Here is a 27,916-nt window from a genome sequence, read left to right as displayed (position 1 = left end):
ACACTCTTGCAGTTCCCTGAGTAGCGTATACAGGAGTGTGGCGCCAGACTTGGCTGTCTTTTCTAGGGACATCTGTCATTGGATTCAGGGTCCATGGGATAGTCCAGGACAATCTATTTCAGGGGTCTTCTCTTAATTCTATGGCACATTAATAATTACACGCTTGAGGATTCCAGTGTGTCTGTCTTCTGAGGGCCACTTCCAGTCCACTCCAAGTCTCCCTCAGGTATTTACAAAAGAAACCAATCAAGTCCATCTCCTCCTTAGCTTGTAATGAAATATTCCGTGTGCTTTGAATGAGGCAAGATCCACCACCACTGAATGATGAGATAGGTTACAATAACAACTTCAGAGTCAAGAGAGACCGGTGAGTCATCACTTCAGGAAGGAGAAGCAGCAGCAGTTGGCAGGGTGCTTACCTAGCATTCATTTGGCTGTGAGTTCAATCCCTGGCTTCTTATTAAAGGCAAGGTTTCTCTGTATATATCCCTGGCTGTTCTAGAATTCACTCTGTAGACCAGACTGGCCTTGAAATCAGAGATTTGTCTCTCTCTACCTCCTGAGTGCTAGGATTAAGTTGAGCTTCTCCAGCACTTCATAAATGTGGCATGAAGGCATGTGCTTGTAATCCCTAGCACTTAGGAAGTAGAGTCATAAGGATCAGAGGTTCAAGATTATCCTCAGCTACATTGTGAGTTCAAGACCAGCCTGCACTACAAGAGACACTGTCTCCAAATAAATCCCCCCAAAGTGAAATACCAACAAAAGAAGTAGGGGGTGCTTGGGGGTAGGGAGCACATTTACCCTCTCCAGTTTTAGATTGTGGTGAACATGACTCCCAGACTTTTGAATCAGCACCATAAGTCTACCAGATGATGTCACCATTCCATTCCCACTGTGTCAAAGCAGAAACCAAGGCTCAGAGGGGAAGATCAGCCCAAGTCTTTTACCCCAGGCATCTCAAAGACCATTGCTGACCCACCTAAGCCTTCCACTGCAACTTTCCTTGGCCTGTTCTGGGTACAGGTTGCCAGGCAGTGGTGTCTAAGGAATGGGTGCTCAATGGGCATTCACATGGAGTGGGTGCCTCTCAGCTCCTTTTTTTTTTTTTTTAAAGATTTATTCATTTATTAATGTCTTCAGATACACCAGAAGAGGGCATCAGATCTCTTTACAGATGGTTGTGAGCCACCATGTGGTTGCTGGGAATTGAACTCAGGACCTCTGGAAGAGCAGTCGGGGCTCTTAACCGCTGAGCCATCTCTCCAGCCCAACCTCTCAGCTCCTTGATGGAGGATGCTGTGGCTTATGGAGTCCCGCCACAATAGTGTTACTATGCCAGGCAGGAGGGGCTCTGGTGCCTGGAATGGCTTTTTGAGTCAGTGGTTTCTGCCTGGGAGGGGAACCAAAGAGATAGAGACACTATCTTCTGATAGGTCCTATGAGGACCCAGGTTGAGCCCCTGTCCCCGGAAATGATTAGCTAGGACAGGTACTGGCCCTCACTACTTCCCGGAATTGGACCTTGCATCTGAGGACCGGACTAAGGGTGAGAACTACCAAACACCAGACCTGAGAGAGTGCGTCACCGACAGGAACTGTGGAAGGCGACCTTCCAGGGAAGTTGGAGCTTAGCACGTTCTCTGATTGCATACCGTGTTACCAAAGGGTCTAAAAATGGCTAACCCTGTGATGTCAGAAGTCTGCAGGATGCAATAGTGATAAGTTCTAGTGTGTTCTTTGGACTTTTCTGAAGGTTCAAATTGGAGTCTGACACATTGCACTGATGTGACTCAGGGGCCAGAATGCTGGTCCTTCTCCTTGGCAGCTCAGTGGTCACCTCTTGATGTTTTGTTTTTTTTTTTTTTTTTTGTATTTTACATCTGATCACTTGCTGTCTTAGTTAGGGTTTTCATTGCTGTGAAGAGATACCAAGCAAGGCAACTCTTATAAGGACAACATTTAATTGGCACTGGCTTACAGGTTCAGAGGTTCAGTTCATTATCATCAAGATGGGAACATGGCAGGATCCAGGCAGGCATGGTGCAGGAGGAGCTGAGAGTTCTACATCTTGTTCTGAAAGCAGTTAGAAGAAGACTGTTTCATGGGCAGCTAGGAGAAAGGACTCAAAGCCCACCCCCAAAGTGACACACTTTCTCCAACAAGGTCACACCTCCTAATAGTGCCACTCCCTGGACCAAACATATTCAAACCACCAAACTCGATTAACTGATTATTGGTTCTTATAGTTCTCCAAATCCCTTTCAAATGTATTTTTTTTTAAAAAAATATTTTTGGGTCTGGAGAGATGGCTCAGCGGTTAAAAGCACTGACTGCTCTTCCAGAGGTCTTGAGTTCAAATCTCAGCAACCACATGGTGGCTCACAACCATCTGTAATGGGATCTGATGCCCTCTTCTGGTGTCTGAATACAGCAACAGTGTACTCATATACATAAATAAATTTTAAAAACAAAAACAAAAACAAAAAAATTACTGTATGCGTATTGGTGTTTTGACTATATGTACATCTGGGCACCACTTGCTTGCCTGGTGCTGGGGAGGCCAGAAGAGGGCCTCAGATTTCCTGGAACTGGAGTGACAGAGAGTTGGGAGTTTCCATGTAGATATTAGAAACAAAACCCAGGTCTTTTGGAAGAGCAGCAAGTGCTATTAACAGCTGACCCATCTGTCTAGCCTTTTTAGTTTTTGAGATAGAATCTCACTATATAGTCCTGGATGACCTTGAACTCACAGAGATCTACCTTCCTGTCTCCTAATACTGGGAATAAAGATGTGTACCACTGCATCCAGCTTATTTTAGTTAAATTTATATATTTATGCACTGCATGCATGAGTGTATACACTCATGTGCTCAGTCTGGCAGGTTTCCAGAAAGCTGTTATATAACAGTTTTCTCCAAGGCTGAAAACATTCCATACTTCAGGGAAGCTCCTTAAGCAGGAAGGTAAACAACTTGAAATAGCTTCAGGAAGTCCCTGAAACTGACCAGATTAACTAGGTCCCTTTCTGCCATAAGATGCAATAAAAGCCCAGAGTCTGTTACAGAGGAGCAGGGCCAACCTGTAAAGAAGACTCAGACCACATAAGTGGTCTGGAAGATGCAGAAATCAGCTGAGCTGCCTGGAAGAGGTTTAGAACAATTGAGGCACATTCTCCAACCTGTGTAGGCTGTGGAGTGTACGCTAAGTTCCCAGCTTTGTGAGCTATCACTCATGCTGGGGTGGGCCTTGAGGATGCAGCTGTCTTTGGGTAATTTCTGCTTCTATAAGTAACCTCTCACCCATATTTCTCCAAGTTACCTCAATAAAACTCATGGTTTACCAGGTTGGACTTTGGTGGTATCTGTACCTTGGTCTGTTGTGGGCTGCCTGGGGTGAGTAGATGTGTGTTGTACCTCCCCAGGAAAAGTTTGTCCCACAACAAACTATGCAGTGGAATCCATATGGTAGTCAGAGGACAGCCTGTGTGGACCAGTTTTCTTCTCCTACTACAGGTCATCAGGACTGGTGGCAAGTATCCCGCAGCTGAGCCATCTCATGGGTGCTCCATTTTCAAACTTTGAACTTTGAACCACCCCTGTATGCAGAGCTCCCCTTCTGTTCTCTATAGCCAGCCTCCCCAGCAAGGCACCACAGCCGCTCACTACCTAGGGGTCCCCACCTGCACCTCAGATGCCTCTGAGATGCCTCTGCTGCCATCCCACGCCTCTGCTGGCTCATGCTGTTCTGCGAGCACAAGGGGCTAGTGCTCACCAGAGAGGGCAGGCTGGTCCTCAGGAGCCTCAAGCACAAGGCTGTGAATTCCAGGGGATTCTGGTAGAGTATGCAGGATGGGATGGAAGGTCAGCTCCAAGGGAATCTGCAATGGGGCACTTGGGCTTGAAGGCGGGGTGGAGTCTGACCCAAGGTTTACAGCAGCCCAGTCCAGAGCAAGGTGGAGCTGCCATTTCTCATCTGGTCTGGTGTTTTAGGCTCTCCCTCTGTACCACTTCCTCCCATGTGGGCCAGCACTTCTTCCCTTTTCGCAGTCCCAGCCCTGTTCAGCGCTCAGGGTGCTTCTTTAGTGAAAGAAAATCAGATCTCTTACTTCTGTTGCTCATTTAACAAACATTTATTATTTACTGAGCACCTACTATGTGCTGGGTCCTGGCCTAGGCACAGAAAACCAAACAGGCCAACCTTGGCATTTCTGCTCTAATGGAAGGAAGAGAAGCAAACACATACCCTGTTAGGTGGCAGGAAGTGTCAGCAAGGGTGGGTTAGAGAGGGGGGAGGCAGTACCGTTTTCAAGAACTAAGTAGGATAAAAGTCCCAGCAGAAAGGCCCTCCTCCAGGCAAGATGGTGCCTGTCTCTGCAGGGGCTCTTGCGGTTGCAGCCCATAAGATGGAGTTGGGAGGGAGAGGGCTGGATAGGCCGGGCCGTGTGGGAGCCCAAGGCTTCTGCCTCTTCTCTGACCTGTGGGAGCCTTGGAAGCTTTGGGACAGAGTGGTGAGATCTGTCTTATTTAACATATGCTCACTGGCTGGAGGAGACAAGGCCTCAGAAAATCAAGGCTGAAAGTGGAAGGCCTTGGGGGATGGGTGAGAGTGGGGATAGAGAAGGGGGTTGTGCTCTGGGCTCTGAGTTTGAAGGTGGAGGTTGGGCCCGATGGGGGTTGGGCTTGGGTGAGTAGGAACCAGTAAGGACATTGGCTGCTCCAGTCCCCAGTCCCTGCAAAGGCTCTCTACTGCCCCTGTGACCTCCTGACTCCTCTTCCGGTCAGAGACTGGATATAGCCATCCCAGGAGACTGCTCTTCCTGAACCACTGGCCTGTTTCCGAATTAAAATCTCTGCCTTGACCCTTGGGACCCTGGCCTGGGTCCCCTCCCCCTCCTAGCTGGACCCTGGTCTTCATGTTTTCCTATTAGAAGAAGTTTGGGGAGTCAGTTCTCTTCTTCCATTCTGTCCTCCTTAGGTCAACAGGAGCCATCTTGCTGGCCAACCTTGACCTTTCTTTTGCTCCTTCTGCTTGTTCTATCAGGTCTGGTTTCTGCAGCGCTGCGAGCGGTGTGCACCCTAGGCAATCAAGGACTCTATCAACCCTTTTAAAACAGGGTCTCACAGGTAGCCCAGGCCAGTCTCAAACTTATAGCAAGCCTCCTGCCTCAGTCTCCCAAGGCTGGAATTACAGGCCTGAGCGCTGTCACTTCTCTGGCTAGACACTCCTTTGTTTGGCCTCGTATTTTTGTCTCTTCCTACCATAAACCACAGGAGGGCAGAGGCACCCTCCTGACCACCTCAGCTTCTGTCCTTTCTCTCTACCTTGCAAGGTGGACACTGTCATTACTTTACCTTATAAAGACATGAAGTGATTGCACCTAGACTTGCCTGCCCAAGGTGTGAGGTTCTAGAAAGCACCGCTGGAGAGATGGCTCAGCAGTTACAAGCACTTACTGCACGTTCAGGAACCTGGGTTCGGTTCGCTGCATCCACAAGGTGGTTCACACTCATCTGTAACTCCAGTCCCAGGGCACCTTACACTCTATTCTGGTTTCCTGGGACTCCTTCCTGCATGTGGTGCATGCAAACACTCATACACATACAACAAAAAATAAATCTAAAAGTAAAAGTCCTCAGTTCCTTCAGCTCCATCCATCTCTGTGCCTGTTCGCGCGTGCTTCCCAAATGGGGCCGTGTGTCCCTGGGCCAGGTAGCAGCAGTTGTGGTGAAAGCCCAGACCTGGCTCTGGGGACCACCTGGCTGTGTGGGTCATGCTTCCACGTGCCTCAGTTTCCTCACCTGTCAGTGTAGGGGCTTGGCAGGTGACCCACCTGCTCGCCCGGCCTCTCCTGTCGCGGGTCCGGAGGGACCCGCCTGCCCGGCTCCCGGGCGCCCGCAGGAGGGCGCGGCTTGGCGGGGGGCGCGGGCGGCGCGGGCGGCGCGGGGGGCGGAGACCGGCTCGGCTTCCGCTCCCTCCTCCCGCGTCGTCTTGGGCCGCGGCGCCCGAGGCGGGAGCAAGAGGCGCCGGGAGCCGCGAGGGTCCACCGCCGCCGCGCGCGCCATGGAGCCCGAGTGAGCGCGCGGCGCTCCCGGCCGCCGGACGACATGGAAACGGCGCCGACCCGGGCCCCTCCGCCGCCGCCGCAGCCGCTGTTGCTGCTGCTGGCGCTGTGCTGCAGCCTAGTCCCCGCTGCGGGTAAGGTGGGCGCGGGGGACAATGGCCGGGGCCGCCCCAGCTACTTTGCAAGTTGCGGGCGAGTTGGACCGCGCGCCGGGGGTCGGCGCGCCGGGGGACCATGCGCGGGCCCTTTGTCTCTCCCGCTCCGGCCCCTCCCCGGGGACGGAGCCCGCCAGGTGCGGCGCGGGCGGGCCCTCACCTGCCCAAGGCTCGGAACGCCGGGTGCGCTCAGGAGTGCGCCCACGGGCATCGTGATGGCCCGGGACAGGCCTGGCCTATCGCGAACTACTGGGAAAACTTTTCGCGAGCCTGCTTGCGGCGGCCGGCCTACCGAGCCCTGGGAAGTGCCAGAAGTTGCAAGCTAGGAAGTTCGGAAAACCCTGCGCGGGCGGCCTGGCCCTGGCTGCTGTCTCGTTGACCTGCGTGGGCTGTCAGCCTTCCAAACCGACTGACACCTGCCAGGTGCCCCGGTGACCCCAGTGACCCGTCTGACCGCTCGGGCCCCCAAGCGGTGGCCAGGTGCCCTGCCCGGCTGACCAGTGCCCAGCCCGGAGATCGGTTGAGTGGGTGCCTTGGTGTGGTTCTGCCTCAGTTGGATCTACCTTTGGGGAAGTGACCGGCTCGGGAACTTTCTAACTTTTGGTGTGTCCTGAGGGGTGGAGCTGAGGTCAGGACTCTCGAGAAACGAAGCAGTTGGAAACGCTACACATGTTCTTTTAATTCGGAGATTGCCATGTGGTTTTTAAAGCAAGCCTCTTGCCACCTAAATCATTGTTTTCGGGTGTCTTGTGTTTTGTTTTTCTGGAGTGTGGCTGTCCGAGGGTCCGGCATATACTCTTGAACTCCTGGGTGGTGTTGATGGCAGTTTGGGGCGGGGTAGGGGGACAACCTCAGGTCCCTTTGTCTGGGCCTTATTAAGGCGAACAGCTGTCCCCCTGTGTATTTATTTCCAGGGTAGACACTTGAGGGAGGTGGCTGGGCCTGGCTCTGTGCTCAGATTCCCCGGGCTGCAGTCCCTTCCACCTAGGTTTAGGGGGGAGGGGTCGAGGGGCTGGCTTCCTCCAGTCTTGAAGCTTTCAACCTTAGCCTGAGGGCTCTTGGGGAGTCTCCCCCTAAACTTGTCTCCCTTGGGATCATGTTTACATTTTCCGGCCATGTCTGGTGTTAGCAAAACAAGGCGAAGACAAAACTGTGACAGGCCGTGGGAAGTCCAGGCCAGCTCTGCTCTTTCCGGAAATGCCTGGGTCGTGGCTGCAGAAGGGGTATGGGGGAGCTATTTGTTTTAAAGGTGGGGTTTGTAAGCCGACTTTCCTGTCCTAGATGGGACTGACGTTACTCTGGGATCCCCTGCCTGTCGTCTGGTATCTCAGATTTAACATCTTTATAGTTTGGTGGTGTATGAGGCAAAAATAGAGTCGATTATTTTAACATTAGGAAGCCAGGCCCCAGGAGTACCAGCTGATGGGGTAGTCCAGGCCTAAAATGGAAGCAAAGGGAGGAATCTTCCTGAAGCTCTTATCTGAGTGTTCTTCTTGGCCGTGCGACCCCCAAATGTCTGTTTGAGATTCTGGCTTTGGGAGTCTGCAGGGAAGGGAATAAGTGGACAGTTAATTATTTTTCCTGATTGCTTCCTGTTGCAAATTGAAGCAGTGAGCCCACAGAAAAGCCTTTGTTCTAGTGGTCCCTGAATTCCCCACTCTGGAAGCCCTAGGTTTTCCTTCTCCCTGACTAAAGCCCTCGTCCCTGGACCAGCCTAGCCTGACTGACCCCCTGGAAGGAGGTTCCTTCAGTTGTGGGCTGCCTACCCCTGGGAGGTACATGCTGGGTTATATTGGGTCACATGTTGAGTGGAGTCTTCTCCAAGTTCCGTGATCCCTCTGTGCAAGAAATTACCCAGGCAACCTGTTTGTCCTAAGCTTCTCTGGGGAAAGCCATCTCTTGGTCCCAGCATAGTTAGAACCCTTTTTATTTTGACTACACAGGGCCATTACTCAGGTATCTAGCAGAATTCACACAGGGGTGTGGGGGTGGGGTGCAGCCAGGTGAGGACTGTCACCTGCTTTGCAAGTGTGTGTGCCCCAGGGTTGGAGCAGGAGGTGGTCAGACCAACCAAGGTGTTTTGTTTAGTTTTTGAGACATAGTTTCTCTGTGTAGCTCTAGTTGTCCTGGAACTCCCTCTGTAGACCAGGCTGGCCTCCAACCCAGAGATCCATCTGCCTGTGGCTTCTGAGTGCTGGATTAAAGGTATGTGCTACCACTACCCAGCTGGACCAAGGTTTTTAATGTCTAGTTGCTGTTTGTCTTTGGAAGGCTTGCATAACATCTCTGGGCTAGGTATAAGAGAGGACTCAGGTTCTCTCTTCTCTTTCTTTCTTATATCATGTGGTAGGGAACGTTTGGTGCATGCAGCCCAGGTCTTGGGTAGTGGTGGCAGAGCTTTGAGGACAGTTTTATGTCATGGCCTTTGATCTTTCTGGCCTGGGAATTCTGGAGGCTGTTGCTACATGGTTTGGTACCCCCCCCCCTGCCTTTTTGTATGTTCATATGTGTGCGTGCCTGTGCACGTGAAGGTCAGAGGTCAGTCTGCCATGGAGCTATCCTGTGCATAGGAGGCTGGAGGGCAACCTTGGGAAGTGTTTCTCAGGAGCTGTCTAACTTGTTCTTTGAGACGAGGTCTCTCACTGGAACTAGGAGCCTCACTGATCGATAAACCACTGTGACTGACTCTTTACATGAGTGCTTGGTATGTATAACAGCATACATGTTACCAGCTGAGCCATCTTCCCAGGCCTCGGCCTGGGCTTTTCTTCTGTGTTGTGATCTGGGATATCCAGTAACTGTTGATTTACAGTCTCTACAGCCACAGAGGAGGATAGGGAAGGAAAGCCACGTGGGCAGGGCCCTGGGATCCCCAAGTCAGTCAGGGAGTCTGAGGTGTGGAGCTGAGGTGGTTGTTGTTGTTGTTGTTGTTGTTATTATTATTATTATTATTATTATTATTATTATTATTATTATTTTGGTTGCTTTTTTTAAAAAATTGAGAACAGAGTTGACAGTAACTATGGTTGGCCTGGAACTAGATGTGTACATCAGAGTGACGGTGACCTTGAACTCATAAAGATCCTCCTGCCTCTGCCTTCCGAGTGCTGGGATTAAACATGTGTGCCACCATGCTTGGCTCTGGAACTGAGTTTTTAAAAAAGATTTGTTTGTATTTTAAATTATGTGTTTGTGTGTCTGTGTGCATGTGTGTGAGCACAGTTCACCACTGGGGTTCGGAAGAGGGCATCGGATCCCCTGGAACTAGACGTACAGGCCATTGTGAGCTGCCCAGTATAGATGCCGGGACCACGCTCATGTCCTCTGCCAGAGCAATAGCTAGGTGAGCAGCAGCTGGGCTTACGGTCACCCAGGACGCACGGGGTAGAGGCTGGAGGGTCCCCAGCTCAAGGCCAGCCCTCCCCCATCAACCACGAAATAAAAACTAAAAATAAGGGATCAAAGGGGTTAGAGTGATGGCTCACTCAGTGGTTAGGAACACTTACTGTGATCTCTCTCTCTCTCTCTCTCTCTCTCTCTCTCTCTCTCTCTCTCTGCCTTACTACCCTTTTATTTCCCTTCCCCGTACCCTGAATAAATTCTATTCTATACTAGAACAAAACCCCAAAACACAAAACAACAACAACAAAACACTAATTGCTCTTATAGAGGACCCAGGTTCAATTCCCAGCATCCACTTGGCAGCTCACAACCATCTGTAGCTTCAGTTCCAGGGAATCCACCACCCCTTCTAGCCTCTGTGGGCACAGGAATAGGTAATCTGCACATACATATAAAATAAAAACAAATCTTAAAAACGTTGGAAGTGGAGCTTCCATCCTAGAAGCCACACCTCTTTAGAGCCTGCAGGATCCAGGCATTGGACATCCTTATGTGGATTGCAGTCATTACATAATAAAACATTTTCCTTGTTCCAAAGCAAACCCCATTTTTATTGAAGTGGTTTCCCATTTCCCTACTATTGTTTTGTCTCTGGGATCTGCCTGGTTTGGGCACTTTTGGGGGGCTGATTTTGTCTTTCTGTGTTGCCTAGTCTGGTCTTGAACTCCTGGGCTCAGGTGTTCCCCCTGCCTCAGCCTCCTGAATAGTTAGAATTAGCCAGCTTGTACCTGACAGGATTTCATATGTATTGTGTCTGACTTCTTTGTAGCATGTGGCAGTACATCACTATTTTTATGGCTGAATGATATTCTAGTATGCAGATAGACCAAAGTTTATCTGTTTATTCACTGGTTGAATTGGTCCTGGTTGCCTGTGGCTTTCAGCAAATGAGCTGGGGGAACTGTGGCAGGAGGTTCAGAAGTGTGACGGGCAATGGGGACAAGCTGGACAGTCTGTGTTGGCCTCCAGCCAGTCTGCATTTCCTTTCACACCCATCTGCATGGAGCCTGGGTCCTGAGAGTGTGGAACGACTCTTCTGTTTGGCCTCACAGTCTCAGAGGGAGCTGGACTCTGTGGTCAGGGGGCACCAAGTTGGATCACTTAATAGCATCTAGAAACAGGAGTCTGTGGGGCAGGCGTGGTGGGAGCCGAGGGCTGCACCCAGCTTCTGGGCTTCGTGACTCTGCTCACATTTGCTTGGAAAGCCTAATGCGGGCTCTGAGCCAGCCGCCTGGGGCAGGCCATCCAAGTGTGACGGGTGGAGGCAGCTGTGGGGCCCACAGGGAGGTAGCCCCAGGCCTGGCTGGCGGGTCTACCCTGATTTCCTTCCAGCCTCTGGAAAGTGGCTTGCTGGCTCCCAGCCTCAGTTTCCACATCTACAAAATTGAGCTGATCAACCAGCCTTGCCAGCACCTGTGGGATCTGTGCAGCCTGAGAGGACACAGTGTTCCTTCCTTTACCACCATTGTGAGGGAGATACTTGGAGCCCGTCTTGGGTACCCAGGTTCCCTTTAAAAGGAGGCTGAGTGTAGGCTGCAGAACTGAATTTCTTGTCGTATGGGGCTAGGAGGTGGGCTGGGATGCTAGAGATTCGTTCTTTCGGGGTGGCCAGAGCCAGAGGCTCTGCCTGGCTGACAGGGACTTTCTGGGCCATGAGTCAGTGTCCTGCTATTTCTAAGTAGTATAGAGGTATGTGTGGCCGGGATATGGCACCTTTGCTAAGGTAGTAGGTATACATTGGTCCCTGCACTCTGAGCCCCAAGGAAGTTATGTAGCTCTAGCCTTGGGCTTCCAGTGTGTCCTTGCCTGCTGCCTGTGGGAGTGGCTGGCATCTCACTGACTTCCAGTGAGTCAGTCCTGCTTGATTTGTAGGGCCATGGTCCACTGTGGTAACCTTGACTTCCAGTGGAGTCTAATGTGCCCTCAGCATTTCCTGCTTTCTGCCTCTTAAACTTGGGGTCTCTTTGCCATGGGCTCTTTGGAAGGCTTTCATGGTGATACATGCCCTTTTAGGGGTGGAAGGCTGCCTGAGATGATAAGTGTTGGGGTTATCTGTTTTCAGCTTGCCCTGGAGAAGTTTACCTTGTGGCTAAGCTGAGGCATGGTTTTGTCAAGGAAAGGGACTCAACCTCTCTGGGAGTTTTGGGGGTCCCCAGGCTCCCCCAGAATCAGGCAGTGGCTTCTCTCCTAGGAAGGAGCCCATGAGGCATTGTATGGCTTTGGGTGTCAGTGCAGGTGTCTAGGGCTGCTAAGGGACCCCCATCCCCACAGGGCTTTCTGCCTTCATATGGAGTCCTGGAGTGTCCTCCTGTGTGCCTCTGTTTTCTTGAAGGTAAAACAAAATTCACTGGCCCATTCTCTGAGGCTCTTCTAAGCCTGGCCAAGTCTTTACTGCTCCCCCTGCCAGGTTCTGTTGCTTCCCATTTGTCCCTGTCACCTTGTGGGTGTAGTTGGCACCACATTGGCCTCAAAAGGGTTCACTGGGGTTCTATCCCTTTCAGGTCTGTCCTGTTGTCTCACCAGCCTATGGGGCCAGCCCAATCTCTGCATTCCTAACCTGGACCCATCGTTGCTAGCAGAGCCTGTCTGTGTGGTTGGTTTCAGTTGTCAACGTGACACAATCTAAAATTGCCTGAGAAGACAGATTGTCTAGATTAGGTTGGTCTATGAACACATTTGTGGGCGACTGTCATGATTTCCTTAATTGAGGTGGGAAGACATGGTAGGTGGGACCATTCCCTGGGTTTGGGCCCTGGGAAAATCAGCCAAACAGTGAGCATGCATGCATTCACCCTGCCAATCAATGGAAGCGTTCTGTCCTTCATTGTAGAACTGTGTTTGCTTGTAAATGCTTCAGCCTCGAGCAGTTACCCACCTTAGGGGTGGAAGTACAGCTAGAAGCCTGTGCCCTGAGCCTTCTGCCCCTCCAGGGACTCCCTCAGCATGTGGCTGAGCCACACTGGGCTGTGCTACTAAAGTTTGGCCTTCACCCATGTCTGTGTCTTAGGCCTTTGCTTGCAGTCAGAAAATATCTTTTTAAAGATGGCTCAGCTAAGGCTGAGAGGCTGTGTGGCTATACTGCCCTGCATGGGCCCTGCCACCCACTGCCCTTTGACTATAATAGGTCACAGCCTAGCCTTCATGAGCATCAGGTGTGCTCCGAGCTGGTGACTGAATGCTTGCAAGCTAGCCTCTTTTTTTGGTTTGGCCACTATTTACACAGCCTGGAAGCAGAGACGTCTGTTAGGAGTGGCACTAGAGCTGATGGCAGGCGACCCATCATGGCTATGGTGATCTTTACCTGTGCACATCTGGGCATGTCGAGGATACCTGATGTCCATCATCCGTGTGCCTTGAGTTGTCCTTGTGATTCTTTTGCACCTGCCTGGTCGAGTCCTTAGGAGTAGGTGGCCTTTCCCATAGGTGCTCACACTGTGGAGGCACTGCTAGAGGTTTCAGACTGGCTGATCCCAGGTACGTGTGTGATTTGAACCCAAGACACATTCTGCTGTTGAATGTACCCCGACTCCTATGTTTTAATTTGGAAAAACATTTTTTTTTTTGGTTCTTTTTTTCGGAGCTGGGGACCGAACCCAGGGCCTTGCGCTTCCTAGGCAAGCACTCTACCACTGAGCTAAATCCCCAACCCCGGAAAAACATTTTTTTAAAAGGAAGATTTATTTATGGTCACGGGCCTGAGTTCGTAGGCGCAGTGGGCCTAGCATAGTCCACCTGCTGTCACCAGAAGTTGGGTTTGTCGCAAAACCTATGTGACCCCACAGAGACCCTTTGAGAAATCACGTCTTGACCAGGAGCTAAAGTTGATTGGAGAGTATGGACTCCAGAACAGACGTGAGGTGTGGAGGGTCAAATTTACCCTGGTGAAGATCCATAAGGCTGCCTGGGAGCTATTGACACAGAACGAGAAGGATCCTGGGTGTCTGTTTGAAGTCAACGCTCTACCGAGATGACTCGTTCAGGTTGGGGTGCTGGATGAGGGCAAGATGAAGCTGGATTACATCCTGGGCCTGAAGATTGAGGATTTCTTGGAGAGACAGCTGCAGACCCAGGTCTTTGAGCTGGGCCTGGACCAATCTGTTCACCATGCCCGTGTGCTCATCTGCCAACGTCACGTCAGGGTCCACAAGCAGGTGGTGAACAGCCCATCCTTCATGGTTTGCTTGGACTCCCAGAAGCACATTGACTTCTCCCTCCGTTCTCCTTATGGTGGTGGCTGTCCAGGCTGAGTGAAGAGGAAGAATACCAAGAAAGGCCAGGGTGGTGCTGGAGCTGATGATGATGAGGAAGAGGATTAATTAATACCTCGTCACACTGGAGGATTGTCTAGTTTTCCAGTTGACAAGTAAAACAGAATTGATACTTGGGGGGGGGGAGGAAGATTTGTTTACATTGTGTGAATGTTTGCTTTTAAGTGTGCCTTGTGTTTCATGTGTGTGCACTGTCCACAGAGAGTGTTGAATCCCTAGAAATGGGAGTCATGCAGGTGCTCGACGGTAAACTGGTTCTTTGCTAGAGTAGCAAGTACTCTTAATGGATAAGCCATCTCTCCACTCTCCAGCCCTTTGGAACAGCATCCCCCCCCCCATTACAATAAACGGTGTATAGCACAAAAATTGCCAGTTTTTACTGTTCCTTTTAACTTAAAAAGATCTATTTACATGTATGTGTATAGTTACTTTGCCTGCATACCATATGTCTTTGTACCATATGTGTGCTCTTTGCTCACAGAGGCCAGAACAGGGCATCGAATCCCCTGGAAACGGGAGTTATGGTGGGCTGTAACTGTGAGCTGCCGTGTGGATGTTGGGGATCAAACCCAGGTCCCCTAGAAGAGCAGCCAGTGCAATGACTGCTGAACCATCTCTCCATCCCTTCTGCTTTCTAGTTTTTGATTACACTTTGTTTATTGTAGGTGTGTGGTTTGCATGCTATGGCACACAGAGAACAACCTGTGGGAGTGGGTGCTCTCTCCTTCATGTGGGTCCCTAGGATATCACCCTCCCACCCCCTAACCATCACTCTGACCCTTGACTGTATTTAAGTGTGCAGAGATCTGTGACATTAATACATTGTCAATGTTGTGCATTACCATCTACTTCACACGTTTCCATCACCCTAACAGAAATATTTTACCTATAAAGTGGTCTCTTCCCATCACTCACCCCTGCCCCTGGTACAACTTCCTGCTCTATGACCCTAGAGGCCCCCCGTCGCCTTTCTTTTAAGACAGGGTTTCTCTGTGTAGCTCTGGCTGTCCTGGAACTCATTCTGTGGACCAGGCTGGCCTCAAACTCAGAGATGCCAGCCTCTGTCTCCTGAGCACTAGGATTAAAGGTGTGCACCGCCGCCGCCCAGCTGATGTTTGTCTTTATAGCCTGTTTTATTTCTCCCCATGGGCATAGCTTTGTGGCCTGTATTTTAGCTGTATATTTTAGCGTGTGTCCATCTCTTTCATGTAAACCTGACCCCTCTCTCATCACCTGTAGCCTGTCTCCACCTGCTGACCCATCAGGCACTCACCGTACCTTTGCTCTGGCTTAGTGTTCTTTTTAAAAGCCAAGTCTGTGGCAAGCTTGTTGTTTGGTGTGGGTATTAATTGTTTGGTGTATTTGTTCCACGATTTCCTTCAGGTCTGTGGCTAGTCTTTAATATCATAAAGACCTCAAAGAGTATCTGTCAGGTGTGGTGGTTTATGACTGTAATCTCAGCCCTTGGGAGATAGATCGAGGCAGGGGGATTGATGTGAGTTTGAGGCTCGCATGGGCTACAGAGTGAGACCCTGTCTCAAAAAAAAAAAAAAAAAAAACAATTGAGTGTGGTGACATTTGCCTGTAACTCCAGCACTCACGAGTCTGAGGCAGGAGGATTTCTGTGAATTTGAGGCCTACCTGGGCAATATAGTGAGACTCTGTGTCAAAAACAAAACAAAACAAAACAAAACAGTTTTGTATAACTGAAACTGTCAGTTTTATTTCTTATGGCTGCATGTCTTTTTATTCCAACTCTAGATTCTGAATTCATCTTTTTTCAGGTCAGTCCCTGTCTCGTTGCTTTGTGGTCTACAATCAGATTAGCTTCCTGTTTGTTCTGAGACAGGGTCTCTCTGTGGAGCCCTTTCTGGCTAGACCAGGCTAGCCTCCAACTCCCAGAGATCCTCCTGTCTCTGCCTTCCAAGTTTTAGGATTAAAGGCTTACGTTACCACACCTGACTCCCCTGATCTTTAAAATGGATTTATTAAAAATTTTAGCTAATGGGCTGAAGAGATAGCTCAGTGGTTAAGCTCTTCAGAGGACTCAAGTTCAACTCAGGTTCCAGCACCCACATGGCAGCTCACAGCTGTCTGCAGTTCCAGTCTAGGGGATCCGACACCTTTACCCGGACACATGTGCAGGCACAACATCAGTGCATATAAAACAATTAAATTATTACAAATGCACACTTTTATGTTTTATGTGCATAGTATTTTGCCTGCTTGTGTGTTTGTGCAGCATGCATGGGCCATGGCATGGAGACCAGAACATCAAATCCCCTGGAACTGCAGGCACAGAAGGTTGTGAGCCTCTGTGTGGATGCTGGGAATTGATCCCCGGTTCTCTGGAAGAGCAACCAGTGTGCTTAACTGGTAATGCATCTCTCCTGGATAAAAGATTCTTGCTTTCAATTTTATGTATATTTCTCTCCTTCACCCTCTCTCTTCCCCCTTCCCCCCACCTGTGTGTGTGTGTGTGTGTGTGTGTGTTTACCTTAGTGTCCACAGAAAACAGCAAGTTGTGTCCCACCCCCTGGGGCTGGAGTTATATGTGGTTGTGAGCCACTTGACATAGGTTCTGACACTGAACTTGGTGAACTTGGGTCTTCTGTGAGAGCAGTAAGTGCTTTTAGCCACTGAGCCTTCTCTCCAGCCTCTGACTATTATTTTTTAAGTATATGGTCTGAGGTATGGGGACCTGGAGATTGAATGGGGAGCTTCCCGACACCTTGATGGAATGGCCAGCCGGTCTCCGTTTAACTAGATTGCTCTTCTCTGGGTGTTGTCATGTCCCCAGACCTGGCTACTGATCCTGGACCCTCCCACCAGGTGGCCCGTCATGCCTCTCTGTCCTGGTCTTTGTACTATCAGAGGTGTTTAGAGATAACTGTGCAAATCTGTCCCCGATGTTCTGTTTGGAAAGCTTGTTGATTGTCTTTGGGTTGCAGAGTCAGCATCTTGACCTCTTCCTTTGATCTCTTGGTCTGGGAGCAGTAACCGGTGACTTCTAACAGGTGTTGGGGCAGATGTGATGCGTTCTCCAGCCCCTGGCTGTGGAAGTCAATTCATTTGCCACCTGTGATAGGGCCCTTCCTATCATCTGGGGTTTTCATTAGACACTATGTTTTGCTTTCAAGAGGCTGACAGTGGGATTGTCTGGGGCCGCTCCTGCCGCCATGCTCACTCGGGGAGCCCACTCCAGTGCTGACTACTTTCAGCTCCAATCTGAAGGTGTATGTAATTAATTACTAAGCAGATGATTGCATGCTCCCTGTGAATCATTCTAGCATAAAAGGTGAGTACTTCCCAGCACTTCCCTGGGCTGTGCCTCTCTGCTAGCTCGGATGGGAAGGCTGCTCCTGCCTGGCAGAGCTCTCAGGAAATTGCTCAATGGGGCCATTAATAGCTGCCCAGTGTGGCCTAGCCAAAGCTCAGCCTGGGTGCCCTCCAGCCTTTGTCCCTGTCAGCTCAGATCCTTGCATCCACAGGGGGAAGGCGGGGCCTGGGACTGGAGCCAGACATAATGCATACCAGGTGGCTTTGGGCAAGACATGCTCTCCGTTTGCTTCTGGAGGCCAGGCAACTTCTCCACGTTGTCCCCAACCCAACTCGGTTTCTCCAGGAGACTGAATGGTGTGAGTTAGGATGTGGTCACATCGATCGCCTCAGCACTCTCTGAGCATGTTTGAAGCTCAGAGTGGATGTCATTCCTGACCCTTTCCCCCACTTAGACCATCCGGGCTCTGAGGCTTCACCCGTGGCCCCGCAGTGCTCATGGGTGATATCAACCATGGGAGATGTTGGTCATCATTCTTTCTGGAACCTTCTTGCAGACTTATCTTCTGTTCTAGACAAATTAATTTGTGTGTGTGTGTGTGTGTCTATCCCAGGCTGCATTTCCTATATAGCAGCTCTTTGATCTTCCTGTTTCAGTTACAGGTATGCATGACCACTCCTTGTTTTAGTTGGTGCTTGGGGGGGGGGGTGGTTGCAACCAAGGTTTCATGAACGCCAGACAAGCACTCTGCTGGCTGAGCCGCATCCCTGGTCCATTTTATTTTTTTTCCCTTTAACGATTCTAATGACTTCTAATCATGTATGTGTCTTTGTGTCTGTGCATATGAGGGTACTGCCTGAGGAAGCCAGGAGAGGTCATTAGCTCCTTGGAGCTGGAGTCACATGAAGTTAAGAAGTGCTGGATATGAGTGATAGGAACCAAACTCGGGTCCCCTGGAATTGCAGCTGAGCCTACCCTACATTTCCTCATTTTGTTTTTCTTTTCTTTTCTTTTCTTTCTTTCTTTCTTTCTTTCTTTCTTTCTTTCTTTCTTTCTTTTTCTTTCTCTTTTTCTTTTTGGAGACAGGGTTTTTCTGTGTAGCTAGCACTGGCTGTCCTGGAACTCACCCTGTAGACCAGGCTAGTCTTGAACTCAGAGCACTGCCTGCCTCTGCCTCCCAAGCACTGGGATTAAAGGTGTGCACTGCCGCTCCTGGCTCCCTCCGCTTTCTTTAAACCTGATTTTTTTTGTGTCTTTGATCTTTCAGCCAAGCTTTCCAGTCCTGTAGCAGCTGAAGTGGGAGCGTTTTGGCCTGGCAGACTTTTCCCAACCTCTAGTCATGCAGCACTTCTCCAGCCCAAGTTATCTCCACAGGGTCCAGAATCTTCTGTGGCATACCACCCGTACTCTGGGAGGGGATCCTCTGCTATGGGATACCTGCCCTGCCTCATGGCTTCGCGCCCACCTTGTTGCAGCCATTGCTACATTGGCAGAGCTGTTTCCACTGAGCAGACCGTGGTCCCCAAACACCCAGTTATGAAGTCCCATTCTGTGTGATAGTGACTGACTTTGAATAGCCTGGACTCGGCGATGTCATGATGGGGCCTGGCATCTGCAAATGTCACATGATACCCTTATTATTTATTTATTTAATGACAGCATCTTATGAAGCTCAGGTTGGACTCAGATTTATGTGTAGCTGAGGTCTTGAACGTCTATCCTCCTGCTTCTACCTCTTGAATCCTGGGACCAGGGGTGTGTGCCACCTCTGTGACCCCTTTAATTTTGGAAAAAAATGAAATAGTAGTATAAGCTTTTAGTTTTCTTTCTGGGTGTGTCTCCATATATGCTGTGCATGCAGGTGCCCGCAGAGGCTAGAAGAGGGAGTGGATCCCATGGGACTGGAGTCAGAAGTGCTGTGAGCTGCCGTGTGGTTGCTGGGAACTGAGTCAGGTCCTCTGTGAGAACAGCCAGTGCTCTTAACTGCTGAGCCATTGCTCCAGCCCCTTCCTGTGGCGTTTAGAATGGTGGAGCTTTAGTTAGAAACATGTTGCCCATGTTGCCCTTTCTGGTTGTACCCTCTAGGTGTCTGTGTGCCTGAGTTCTGGTCTTGCCTCCTCTCCCTGCTCCTGCTCTCAGGAAACAGATCTCTTGTCCTGCTGGTCAGCCCTGAGGGCTCTGGGGTGGCATTAAAACTGGGTATTGTGGCACACGTGTAATTCCAGCACTCAGGCAGTAGAAACTGGGTGATCAGAAATTTATCTCATCCTCAGATACATAGTACATTTGAGGCCAGCCTGGGCTACATGGGACCTTGCCTTAAAAAGGGGGGTGGACATGGAAATCAGTCACTAAACTGGCATAGGAGCTGGAGACGAGGCTCAGGTGACTGGCATGGTCTTTGCCATGGTTCCAGGACTACGTTGCCTGACAGAGCAACTGCTGAGGATTCTGATCTTCTTAGTGTCCTGCACTTTCAGAAGGCTTGAGAGCAGCAGGTAGATGGACACATAGCAGGTTTGCTCAGTGAGAACTGATGGAAGGTGGCATCCTGACCATCCTCACTTCAGTCTTGAGGACATTGCCTATTAGGGAAAATCTTTCCTTCTTGAGGGTCTGTGTTCACTGAGTAGAGCCAAGTGGCTGAGCAGAGTAGAGCCTCTGGGTGCTTTCTCCTTTTCTTCCTGAGCGTCCAATTGCAGGCTTTAAGGTTGGTCTTGTGGAAGATGTCTGTCTCCTATCTGCAGATCCTCAGGTATCCATAAAGCCTCGGTAGTCACCATGAGGAGGTGACACACGGGACCTGCCCTAGTAAGGTTTTCTATGAAACACCATGACATAAAAGCAAGTTGGGGAGAAAAGGGTTTGGCTTACACTTCCACATTGCTGCTCATCACTAAAGGAAGTCAGGGCAGGAACCTGGAGGCAGGAATTGATGCAGAGGCCACGGCTGGGTGCAGCTCACTGGCCTGTTTCCATGGCTTACTTAGGATGAACAGTCTATATGGGCCCCACATACAATGGGCTGGCTCTCCCCCATCCATCACTAATTAAGAAAATACCCTAGCTAGACGGCGGTGGCTCACACTTTTAATCCCAGCACTTGAGAGGCAGAGGCAGATCTCTGAGTTTGAGGCCAGCATGGTCTACAGAATAAACTCCAGAACAGCCAGACCTACACAAAGAGACCATCTTGAAAAGACTCTGACTGACTGACTAGATTAATTAAAAAAGAAGAAGAAATGCCCTATGGCTGGGTCTTATGGAGGCATTTTCTCAATTGAGGTTCTCTCCCTTCAGATAACTCTAGCTGTGTCAAGTTGACGTAAGACTAGGCAGCACAGGGCCTTAACCTGTATTGTTGTGTGGCCTCCATATCCGCTTTATCCATAGTGCTGAGGCTGAGGAGAATACGCCTGCCTAGTGTTGTGTAGGGAGCTGGCTAGGCTGCAGGCCTGATCCAAACGCTCAGGGCTTCTTACCTGAGTTCACTGCCTGGCTAACCTCTGTGTCTGGTCCTGTCCTGCATGGCTGTGGGCCCCAGGCAGGCAGGCGGAGAGGCCTGTCTTCTGGGCGTCCTCTGTAGTGGGGAAGATGAGGACCATTGTCCAATGACTGAATGTTGCTCAGACATCTTCTGCAGAGCAGTCTGGACATTGAGCACAGTGCTCCAATTTTGTTTACTTTTATTTTATTTTTATATGTGTGAGTGTTTTGACTGCACGTATGGCTGTGCATGGCCAGATCCCTTGGACATGGAGTCACAGGATTGTGAGCAGGCATGTGGATGGTGGGAATGGAACTCAGGTCCTCTGGAAGAGCAGCTGGTGCTCTTCACCCCTGAGCTGTCTTCAGCAAACACTCCCCCTTTTTTGAGACAGGGTCTTACTAGTCCACTTAGATTGACATCTCTGGAGTGCTGGTGTTGTAGGCTTGAATTGCATACCTAGTTGTGGGAAGACAGTTCTCACCCTGACCAGGGACCTGAGACCCCTGGGCTGAGTTGCCCAGGTAGTACTTTGCAAGGTTCCTTGCCTTCATTAGGCCTCAGTCTTCTCATCTGTAGCACAGGTGACAACAAACCCACCTCCTATGGGGACTAAGTGCCATCTGGCAGACAGTAGTCCAGGAAGGTGGGCAGGCATGGGTTCTGTGGGGTCACCAAGCCAGGGCCTGCTCCAGAACAGAGCTAGACTAGAGCTTCTCTCTGGATTTCTTCAATAGGGAATTTGGGTTATCCTTGGATCTCTGTTGCAGACTCCATGTGTCCTGGTGTCCATAGCAGGTGCTGTGGGAAGGGTTCCTGGACTCTTCTGCATCCCGACTAACTTTCGGACCTGCCACACAGCAAGTCTCCAAGACAGAGTCCAAACTCACAATCCTCCAAGCATGTCTCTACCCTGATAAGCTTGGTGAGGCCAGAGGGCCAGGGATTAGAATGTCACCTCTATGTCCCGAGAGGTCGTTTGTGTCTTTCCCTCCATTGTTTCGTCTGTCCAGTTGGCCACATGGTGGACAGAGTTGTCTATTGGATCCTGAGTTGGCGCCTGTCACTATTTTGGGCGGTGGCCCCTGTGCCTTGGCACCTGGGTTCCTACTCTTTTCTGGGAGCTCTGGCTTGTTTGAAAGTAGAAGCTTGCAAGTTTGGCTCAATAAACAGATTTTGGAGAGCAGTGATAAATTTGGCGGGTTTTCTGACTCGTTTCTGCAGTACTTAAAGGAAACAGGCGCTGGTACAAAGGTAGGCTTGTTTCTGAAATCGGTTCTCCAGTTTCCTCTCCGAGGACAGAACAATGTGATCTTTGTGGCCACACAGCAGCCACTTCCCTCTCTGGCCCGCAGGGGAGGGCCTGGGCCATCCCACCTTCTCCCACCTCCATGGAAATGCGTCAGTGCCAAGCCAGCTAGCTGGCAGGTCTGACTGACTTGTGGGGTTGGCGGTAGTTCTCAGGGTGTGACACAGAGGCACCACAACCGGACTGCAGCACCAGTCCTGAGTCCCTGGGTCCATCCATGCTGAATTCTCTTAATCTACCTCACTCTGGGGGACACCATGATTCCAATCACTTCCTTACCTTGAGTGTCAGTGACTCTTTTTCTTGGCTGTCTGTGTGTGTCCCTCTTTCCAGGTGCTGGGGACAGAACCCAGGGCTTCATATATGCTGAATAGCATTGCAGTCCTAAGCCATTGCATCTAGTGCTGGTCCTTAGCTAAAGGGGAGTCTGGACTCAGGTTACTGTGCAGAAGCACCACAGGTGGCCACCAGGAAAATCCCTGTGTCCACAGAGTCCAGAGGTCTGAGTAGCACGCAGCCTGCCTGCTCAGTTTGTCAGCTCTCTGCTAAAGATGAGTGAGGGTCACAGGCCATATACAGGGTAAACATGGCACCAAAGAGGCCTCAGCCAGTTTTCAGAAGTCCTCCATGCAGCTTGTGCTGGCACTGGTTTTGATAGTTAGATACTGGTCTGATCAGAACAATTCTTGGGTGTGTGTGCTTCTTCTTCTTCTTCTTTTTTTTTTTTTTCTTTTTTCAGAGCTGGGGACCCAACCCAGGGCCTTGCGCTTGCTAGGCAAGTGCTCGACCGCTGAGCTAAATCCCCAACCCCGTGTGTGCTTCTTATACTAAGTGTGGCTAGTGAAGATTTCCTTTGTAAATAAATGTATCCTCCTTTGGAACAGCCAGAAAACAACAGATTAAAAACAACCGAGGCTTGCGACTGCCACTGCCTTGTGATGGAACCACCACCATCCCAGGATTAGAGATGGGGAGACTGAGGCTTGAAGAAGCAGAGAGAGTAGAAGCATGTTTGCATCGTAAATGGTTTCTTTGAAAATGCTTTAAGGGTCTGGGTCTGGTGGCTTATGTCTATAATCTCAGCTCTTGGGAGGCAGAGTCTGCGGCCATCCTAGGTCACATACAAGATACCAGTCTGAAAAAGCTAACACAGGGGCTGGAAGGATGGCTCAATGGTTAAGATTAGGTTTGATTCCCAGCACCCACATAGCAGCTCACAATTCTCTCCAACTCCAGGTCCTGAGGATCCAACACTTTCTTCTGACCTCTGTACACCAGGTACACACATCGTACATTGACATACATGTAGCCTAAACACCTGCATGTGCTCGCTTGTGCGCGCGCTCTCTCTCTCTCTCTCTCTCCAAATCCATACAAGCAAAATTGCCAAAGGGGCCCCTGGGTTCTGCTCCTCTGTGGCCGAGACACAGTTCACATACGTGAAACAGACCTGGAGACAGGCTACAATGTCACAGTTGTCCTCTTGGGGGAGTTATCTGATGGGCTGGTCTTCCTGTGTACTTGAACCTGAGTGGCTGTCCTATACCTGGTAGAATAAGCCATGAGACCTTGGGAGGAAGAAAGCTGCCCCTGTCCCATGGAAGAACTTGTTTCCGCCTGAGTGCCTGAGCACTCAGTCCCCAGGGGCTTGGAGTGCATCTCCATCTTGGGATTGCTGTTCTACTCTTTGCCGTGGTCGTGGGCCACTTCCGGGAGCCTGGCAGGCTGGGAGCCTTGGGACCAAGATGGTGTGTAATCAGAATGCTATATTTTGTCGAAAATAAGAATGTTAGTAACGGGCTGGTTTCTGGCAAGTCAAACTGGGACTCTGAAATACATATTTTTCTCTACTCTGTCCTAAACCTTCTAATTAGTGAGAACGCACATTTGCAGACATAAATCAATGTCACGATTTGTCCTGGGTATCCCTGAGCTGGTAACATTATGTGGTTGCTAAATTGGGGCCTTGGGAGTGTGCGCATGCTTGTGTGTGCACGCACATGTGCACGTGTGTGTCAGAGGGTGAAGGTTCAGGAGAAGCCAACTTTCCCAGAGAAGTCCTGGAATCCTTCCTTTGGGCCACCTAGCACCCCCACACGGAGACTGTTACAGTTCATGAGTGTGGATGTCACCAAGTTAAACTGATTAGCAGGGGAAATGACTTTCATGGTAAAGGACTTCCTTTCTGGAAACCTCTACTGTAGGGTGTCAGTAGCTAGATCCAGGATTCTGCAGAGGCTGTTGGCCCGGTGCCGCCTGTTAGACAGCTCTCTTTCTAGTTGAGGCCTTAGTCGTGTGACGACGGGTCATCTTCGGTGGGTTTCATGGGTTCCTGGGGTTAGGTGTAGGGTCTAATCAGCTGGGGTCATGCTGGTTCAACATTGGGCTGTGGGATGAAGTAATGTCCCAGAGCGCCCGTGGTCATTTGTCCTCTATACTGGGGGAATTACTTGCCAACAGTCCTCTGGTTGTCAAATAAGATATTCACTGGTCTAGCAGCCCATAGGGTGTGAGCAGAGTGTTGTGGTGGGGCACAGGTGAGCCTGTCGCTGCTACACATCAGGGTTTTTGTGGTTCATGAAAGGAGCAGGAGGTGGGCCGGCCGCTGGCAGGGGAGCAAGCCAGACTGGGCATCTCCCTCATTCTGGATTCTGTGTGCCTCTGCCCAGTCTCTGCTGGCTCTTCTCACTCTATTTTATTTCTGACTCCAGGCCAGTGCTTTTCAAAATGTGTTTCCTGGTTTAAAACCAAAAAAATAGGACAAAGAATGTCAGTTGAGTGTTTGCCTAATGTGCATGAAGCCCTGGGGTTGATTCCCCACCATTGCATAAGCCAGACATGGTGGAAAATGTCTAGGATAGGAACTGGGCCTACCTCCTCTGTGAACACAGCACGACCTTGGTGAGCTGCTTGGCAGGAAACCATGGTTGCTCACCTGTGGAAGGGAACACTTCCCTCATGTGACTGAGGGCTCAGGTGGTAACCAGCCCACAGCTGGTGCTGGTTCTGCTGTGGCTGTTGGTCTGAGGACCCAGTGTTGGGTGGCTGGTTTTAGTTGAGAGCAGGTAGCTGGGACTCCCACCCATGGCAATCTGACGGTCACCCCTGGAGATGTCCTTGGTGGGAGTAACCCTCTGGTGTGTGGGAATGAGGACTACATAGTTCCAGAAGGGGCCCAGGCCACTGTCAGATCCCTCAGAGAGTTGCCAGTCAGGCTCCCGACAGCCACCTTGGCAGGCCTACGTGAGCCCTTTTCTGGTCCTGAGTCTGGCTTGTCTTCAGACATTCAAGGGTGGTTGAGCATTGTCCTAGGCCAGCTCCTGTGTGCAACAGAGCCCATGTTCTGCTACAAGCAGGGGGTATAAGGACAATTGCCTCCTGCCAACAGCCAAGGCCACACACACCCTGCCTCTTCCAGATCCTTGGTGGCCTCATGTCAGGTACAGCCCTTCATTCTGCTGTGGCACAATAGAGACCCTGTAACCCATGTCATTCTTTAGTGAAGATTGGGAGGCCCCATCTTCCTTTCATGCACTCCAGGGTGTCCAACCCAGCAGCCTGTTCTCTCTTTTTAAATTTTTCTTTATGTGTTATGAGTTTTTGTACACATGTATGTCTCTGTACCATGTGCATGCCTGGTGTCCAGGGAGGTCAGAAGAAGAGTGTCAGATCCCTGAGGTTAGAGTCATAGACATTCACAGGTAATGGGAATTGAATCTGGCCCTCTGAGAGAATAGCCAGTGTTTTGTGATTTTTGGTTTTTTTTAAAAATATTAATTTATTTATTTTATGTATACGAGTACAATGTAGCTGTCTTCAGACACACCAGATCCCATTACAGATGGTTGTGAGCCACCATGTGGTTGCTGGTAATTGAACTCAGGACCTCTGGAAGAGCAGTCTGTGTTCTTAACCGCTGAGTCATCTCTCCAGCCCCATAGCCAGTGTTCTTAACTGCTGGGCCACCTCTTTTCAAAACTACATTTATTATTATTGTGTGTGTGGTGCAGCACATGTGTGGAGGCAAGAGGCCACCTCTTTTCAAAACTACATTTATTATTATTGTGTGTGTGGTGCAGCACATGTGTGGAGGCAAGAGGACAACATACAGCGTCGTGGAGTCAGGTCTCTCCTATCTTTTGCAAGTGATTTCTCATTTCCTGTTCTACCCCCAAACCTGCCCCCTATACATTTCCTGCTTGCCTGCTTCCCTGACCTTTGAAATGTGGTTCCTGCCTGGGAAGCTTGCCTAAACCTCAGAGTTAATGAAGGCTTCCTCTGGTGCTCTAAGTGTGCATGCATGCGCATGAGTACTCTTGTCTGTGTGTGCACTGGCATGCTTTTGGATGTGTGCATTTGATTATGAATATGAGTACCATGTATGAGTGTAAGAATGTGTTGGGGTTGGATGAGGCACTGAGAAGCAGCAGAAATGGATGTGCAGAGAGGCAGAGGGTAAGCCGCAACCTTCAGTGGGAGTGTCTGGATGCAGAGGTGGCTGTGGGGAGCCAGTGCTTTCTGCTGGAGCAGAGAGGGTTGGAATCGGGGTGTGATAACTTGGTGTGAAGAGTTGCCCTTGTTCTGTGGCCAGAGGCCTGCCTGCACAGACCTTCTGATATAATTCTGTAAGTGTGGCCAGATCACCCTTCTGGCCACTCCAAGGTAGGGGTTGTGATTTTTCTGGAAGCTTCTTCCCACTGCCTCATTAGTACATGGGCACTGCTCTTGTGTTCTGTGTGCCCTTGACGATTCACCTAACTCTGTCACAGTAAGAGCTTTCAGAATTCCTTCAGCCTCTGTCATGGGGGGATGTATGTCTTCCTGAATGTGTTGTGGTTACATTTCTGGATGTGCAGCCTGGCCATGGCTGTTTTGGGTTTGGCACAAGTGATGGTCCTGGCTAGCCGTGATTTGTACCCTGCTGGACTTATTAGCTATGCCTACCCCAAAGGGGTGAGTGTGACTGTAGTGGGAAGGTATGGATGACAGGGTCTGGGAAGACAAGGGTTTCCCACAGACCTTGGAAACCAGGTAGCATTGAGCCAGACGTCCATCAGCCAGATGTCAAGGACTATAGAATGAGAATGGCTAATGGCCCAGGGGTGGCCTGAGAGAATATGTTGGGGGCTGGGACTGTTCTGAGAGGTATGGAAAGGGGGCTCTGGGCAAGATGAGGAGGTTTTCTGGTTCAGTGGGTTCAAAGGCCTGTGTATGTATGTATGTATGTATGGATGGATGGATGGATGGGAGATGGAGAGGTGGATAGATGGGTTGGGAGGGCTATAGGTAGCTCAGCTCAGGAGGAGTGGGGATAAGAGATGAGAGCCATTTCCTATGTTTGCTGACATTTCCATTAAAGGTAGGTCTGAGGTAGGGTAGGAGGGATTACAAGAGACCTAAGGTTTTATTCTTTGTAAGTATCAAACTGCTCACTTCCATGAACATATTAGATTGTCACTGAGAGCAGCCTTAGCTGGGTCACAGTTCCTATGAAGATGTGAGATTCTGTGGCCGAGGACATGGCTGTCATATGTGCGTGGGTTTGAGTGGTCCTGCCACTGGCCAGGAGACAAGTGTGGTGGTTCATCTCCTGCTGTGTGCTGGGTCCCAGGGGCAAAACATGGAGGTGCGGAAGGGCTTTGGGGAACTTCGGATTAGTAAGTGTTGGTTCTTCTTTTTATTTTAATTAGTTAATTATTTTGTTATTGTTGTTGGACACAGGATCTCTCTACATAGTCCAGGCTGTCCTGGAACTACATAGAGTAGGCTGGCCTTGAACTACCAAAGATCTGCCTGCCTCTGCCTCCCCCAGAGCTGGGATTAAAGGCATGTTGGCCCTTTGTTTTACTTGCTTAGGGATATTGTCAATGGCACAGCAATGAGCATCTTCTGTGCTCAGGGTGGCTTCCCTTTGTTCTTGGCGACTGGAGAAGAGGAACCAGCTTCTGTTGA

The 27,916-nt window shown here is 50.2% G+C and overlaps 1 protein-coding gene and 1 pseudogene across 2 annotated transcripts in view; both read left to right on the top strand.

Moving 5' to 3' along the window:
* Positions 1 to 5,987: 5,987 nt before the first annotated feature.
* The window catches only part of Lrp5 (LDL receptor related protein 5), a 103,362-nt gene continuing 81,433 nt past the window's right edge, over positions 5,988 to 27,916 (top strand). The window contains exon 1 of one of the 2 annotated variants that reach the window (NM_001437514.1): positions 5,988 to 6,197. In NM_001437514.1, the coding sequence (NP_001424443.1) occupies positions 6,107 to 6,197 (91 nt within the window). In that variant the 5' untranslated portion in view covers positions 5,988 to 6,106. 2 annotated transcript variants of the gene reach the window in all.
* LOC108349725 (40S ribosomal protein S9 pseudogene) lies at positions 6,219 to 14,027 on the top strand (annotated as a pseudogene).

Source organism: Rattus norvegicus, chromosome 1, assembly GCF_021556685.1.
Source record: "Rattus norvegicus strain SHRSP/BbbUtx chromosome 1, alternate assembly SHRSP_T2T, whole genome shotgun sequence".
NCBI lineage: Eukaryota > Metazoa > Chordata > Mammalia > Rodentia > Muridae > Rattus > Rattus norvegicus.
The sequence above is the reverse complement of the archived record's forward strand: the minus strand, read 5'-3'. Positions and strand labels throughout refer to the sequence as shown.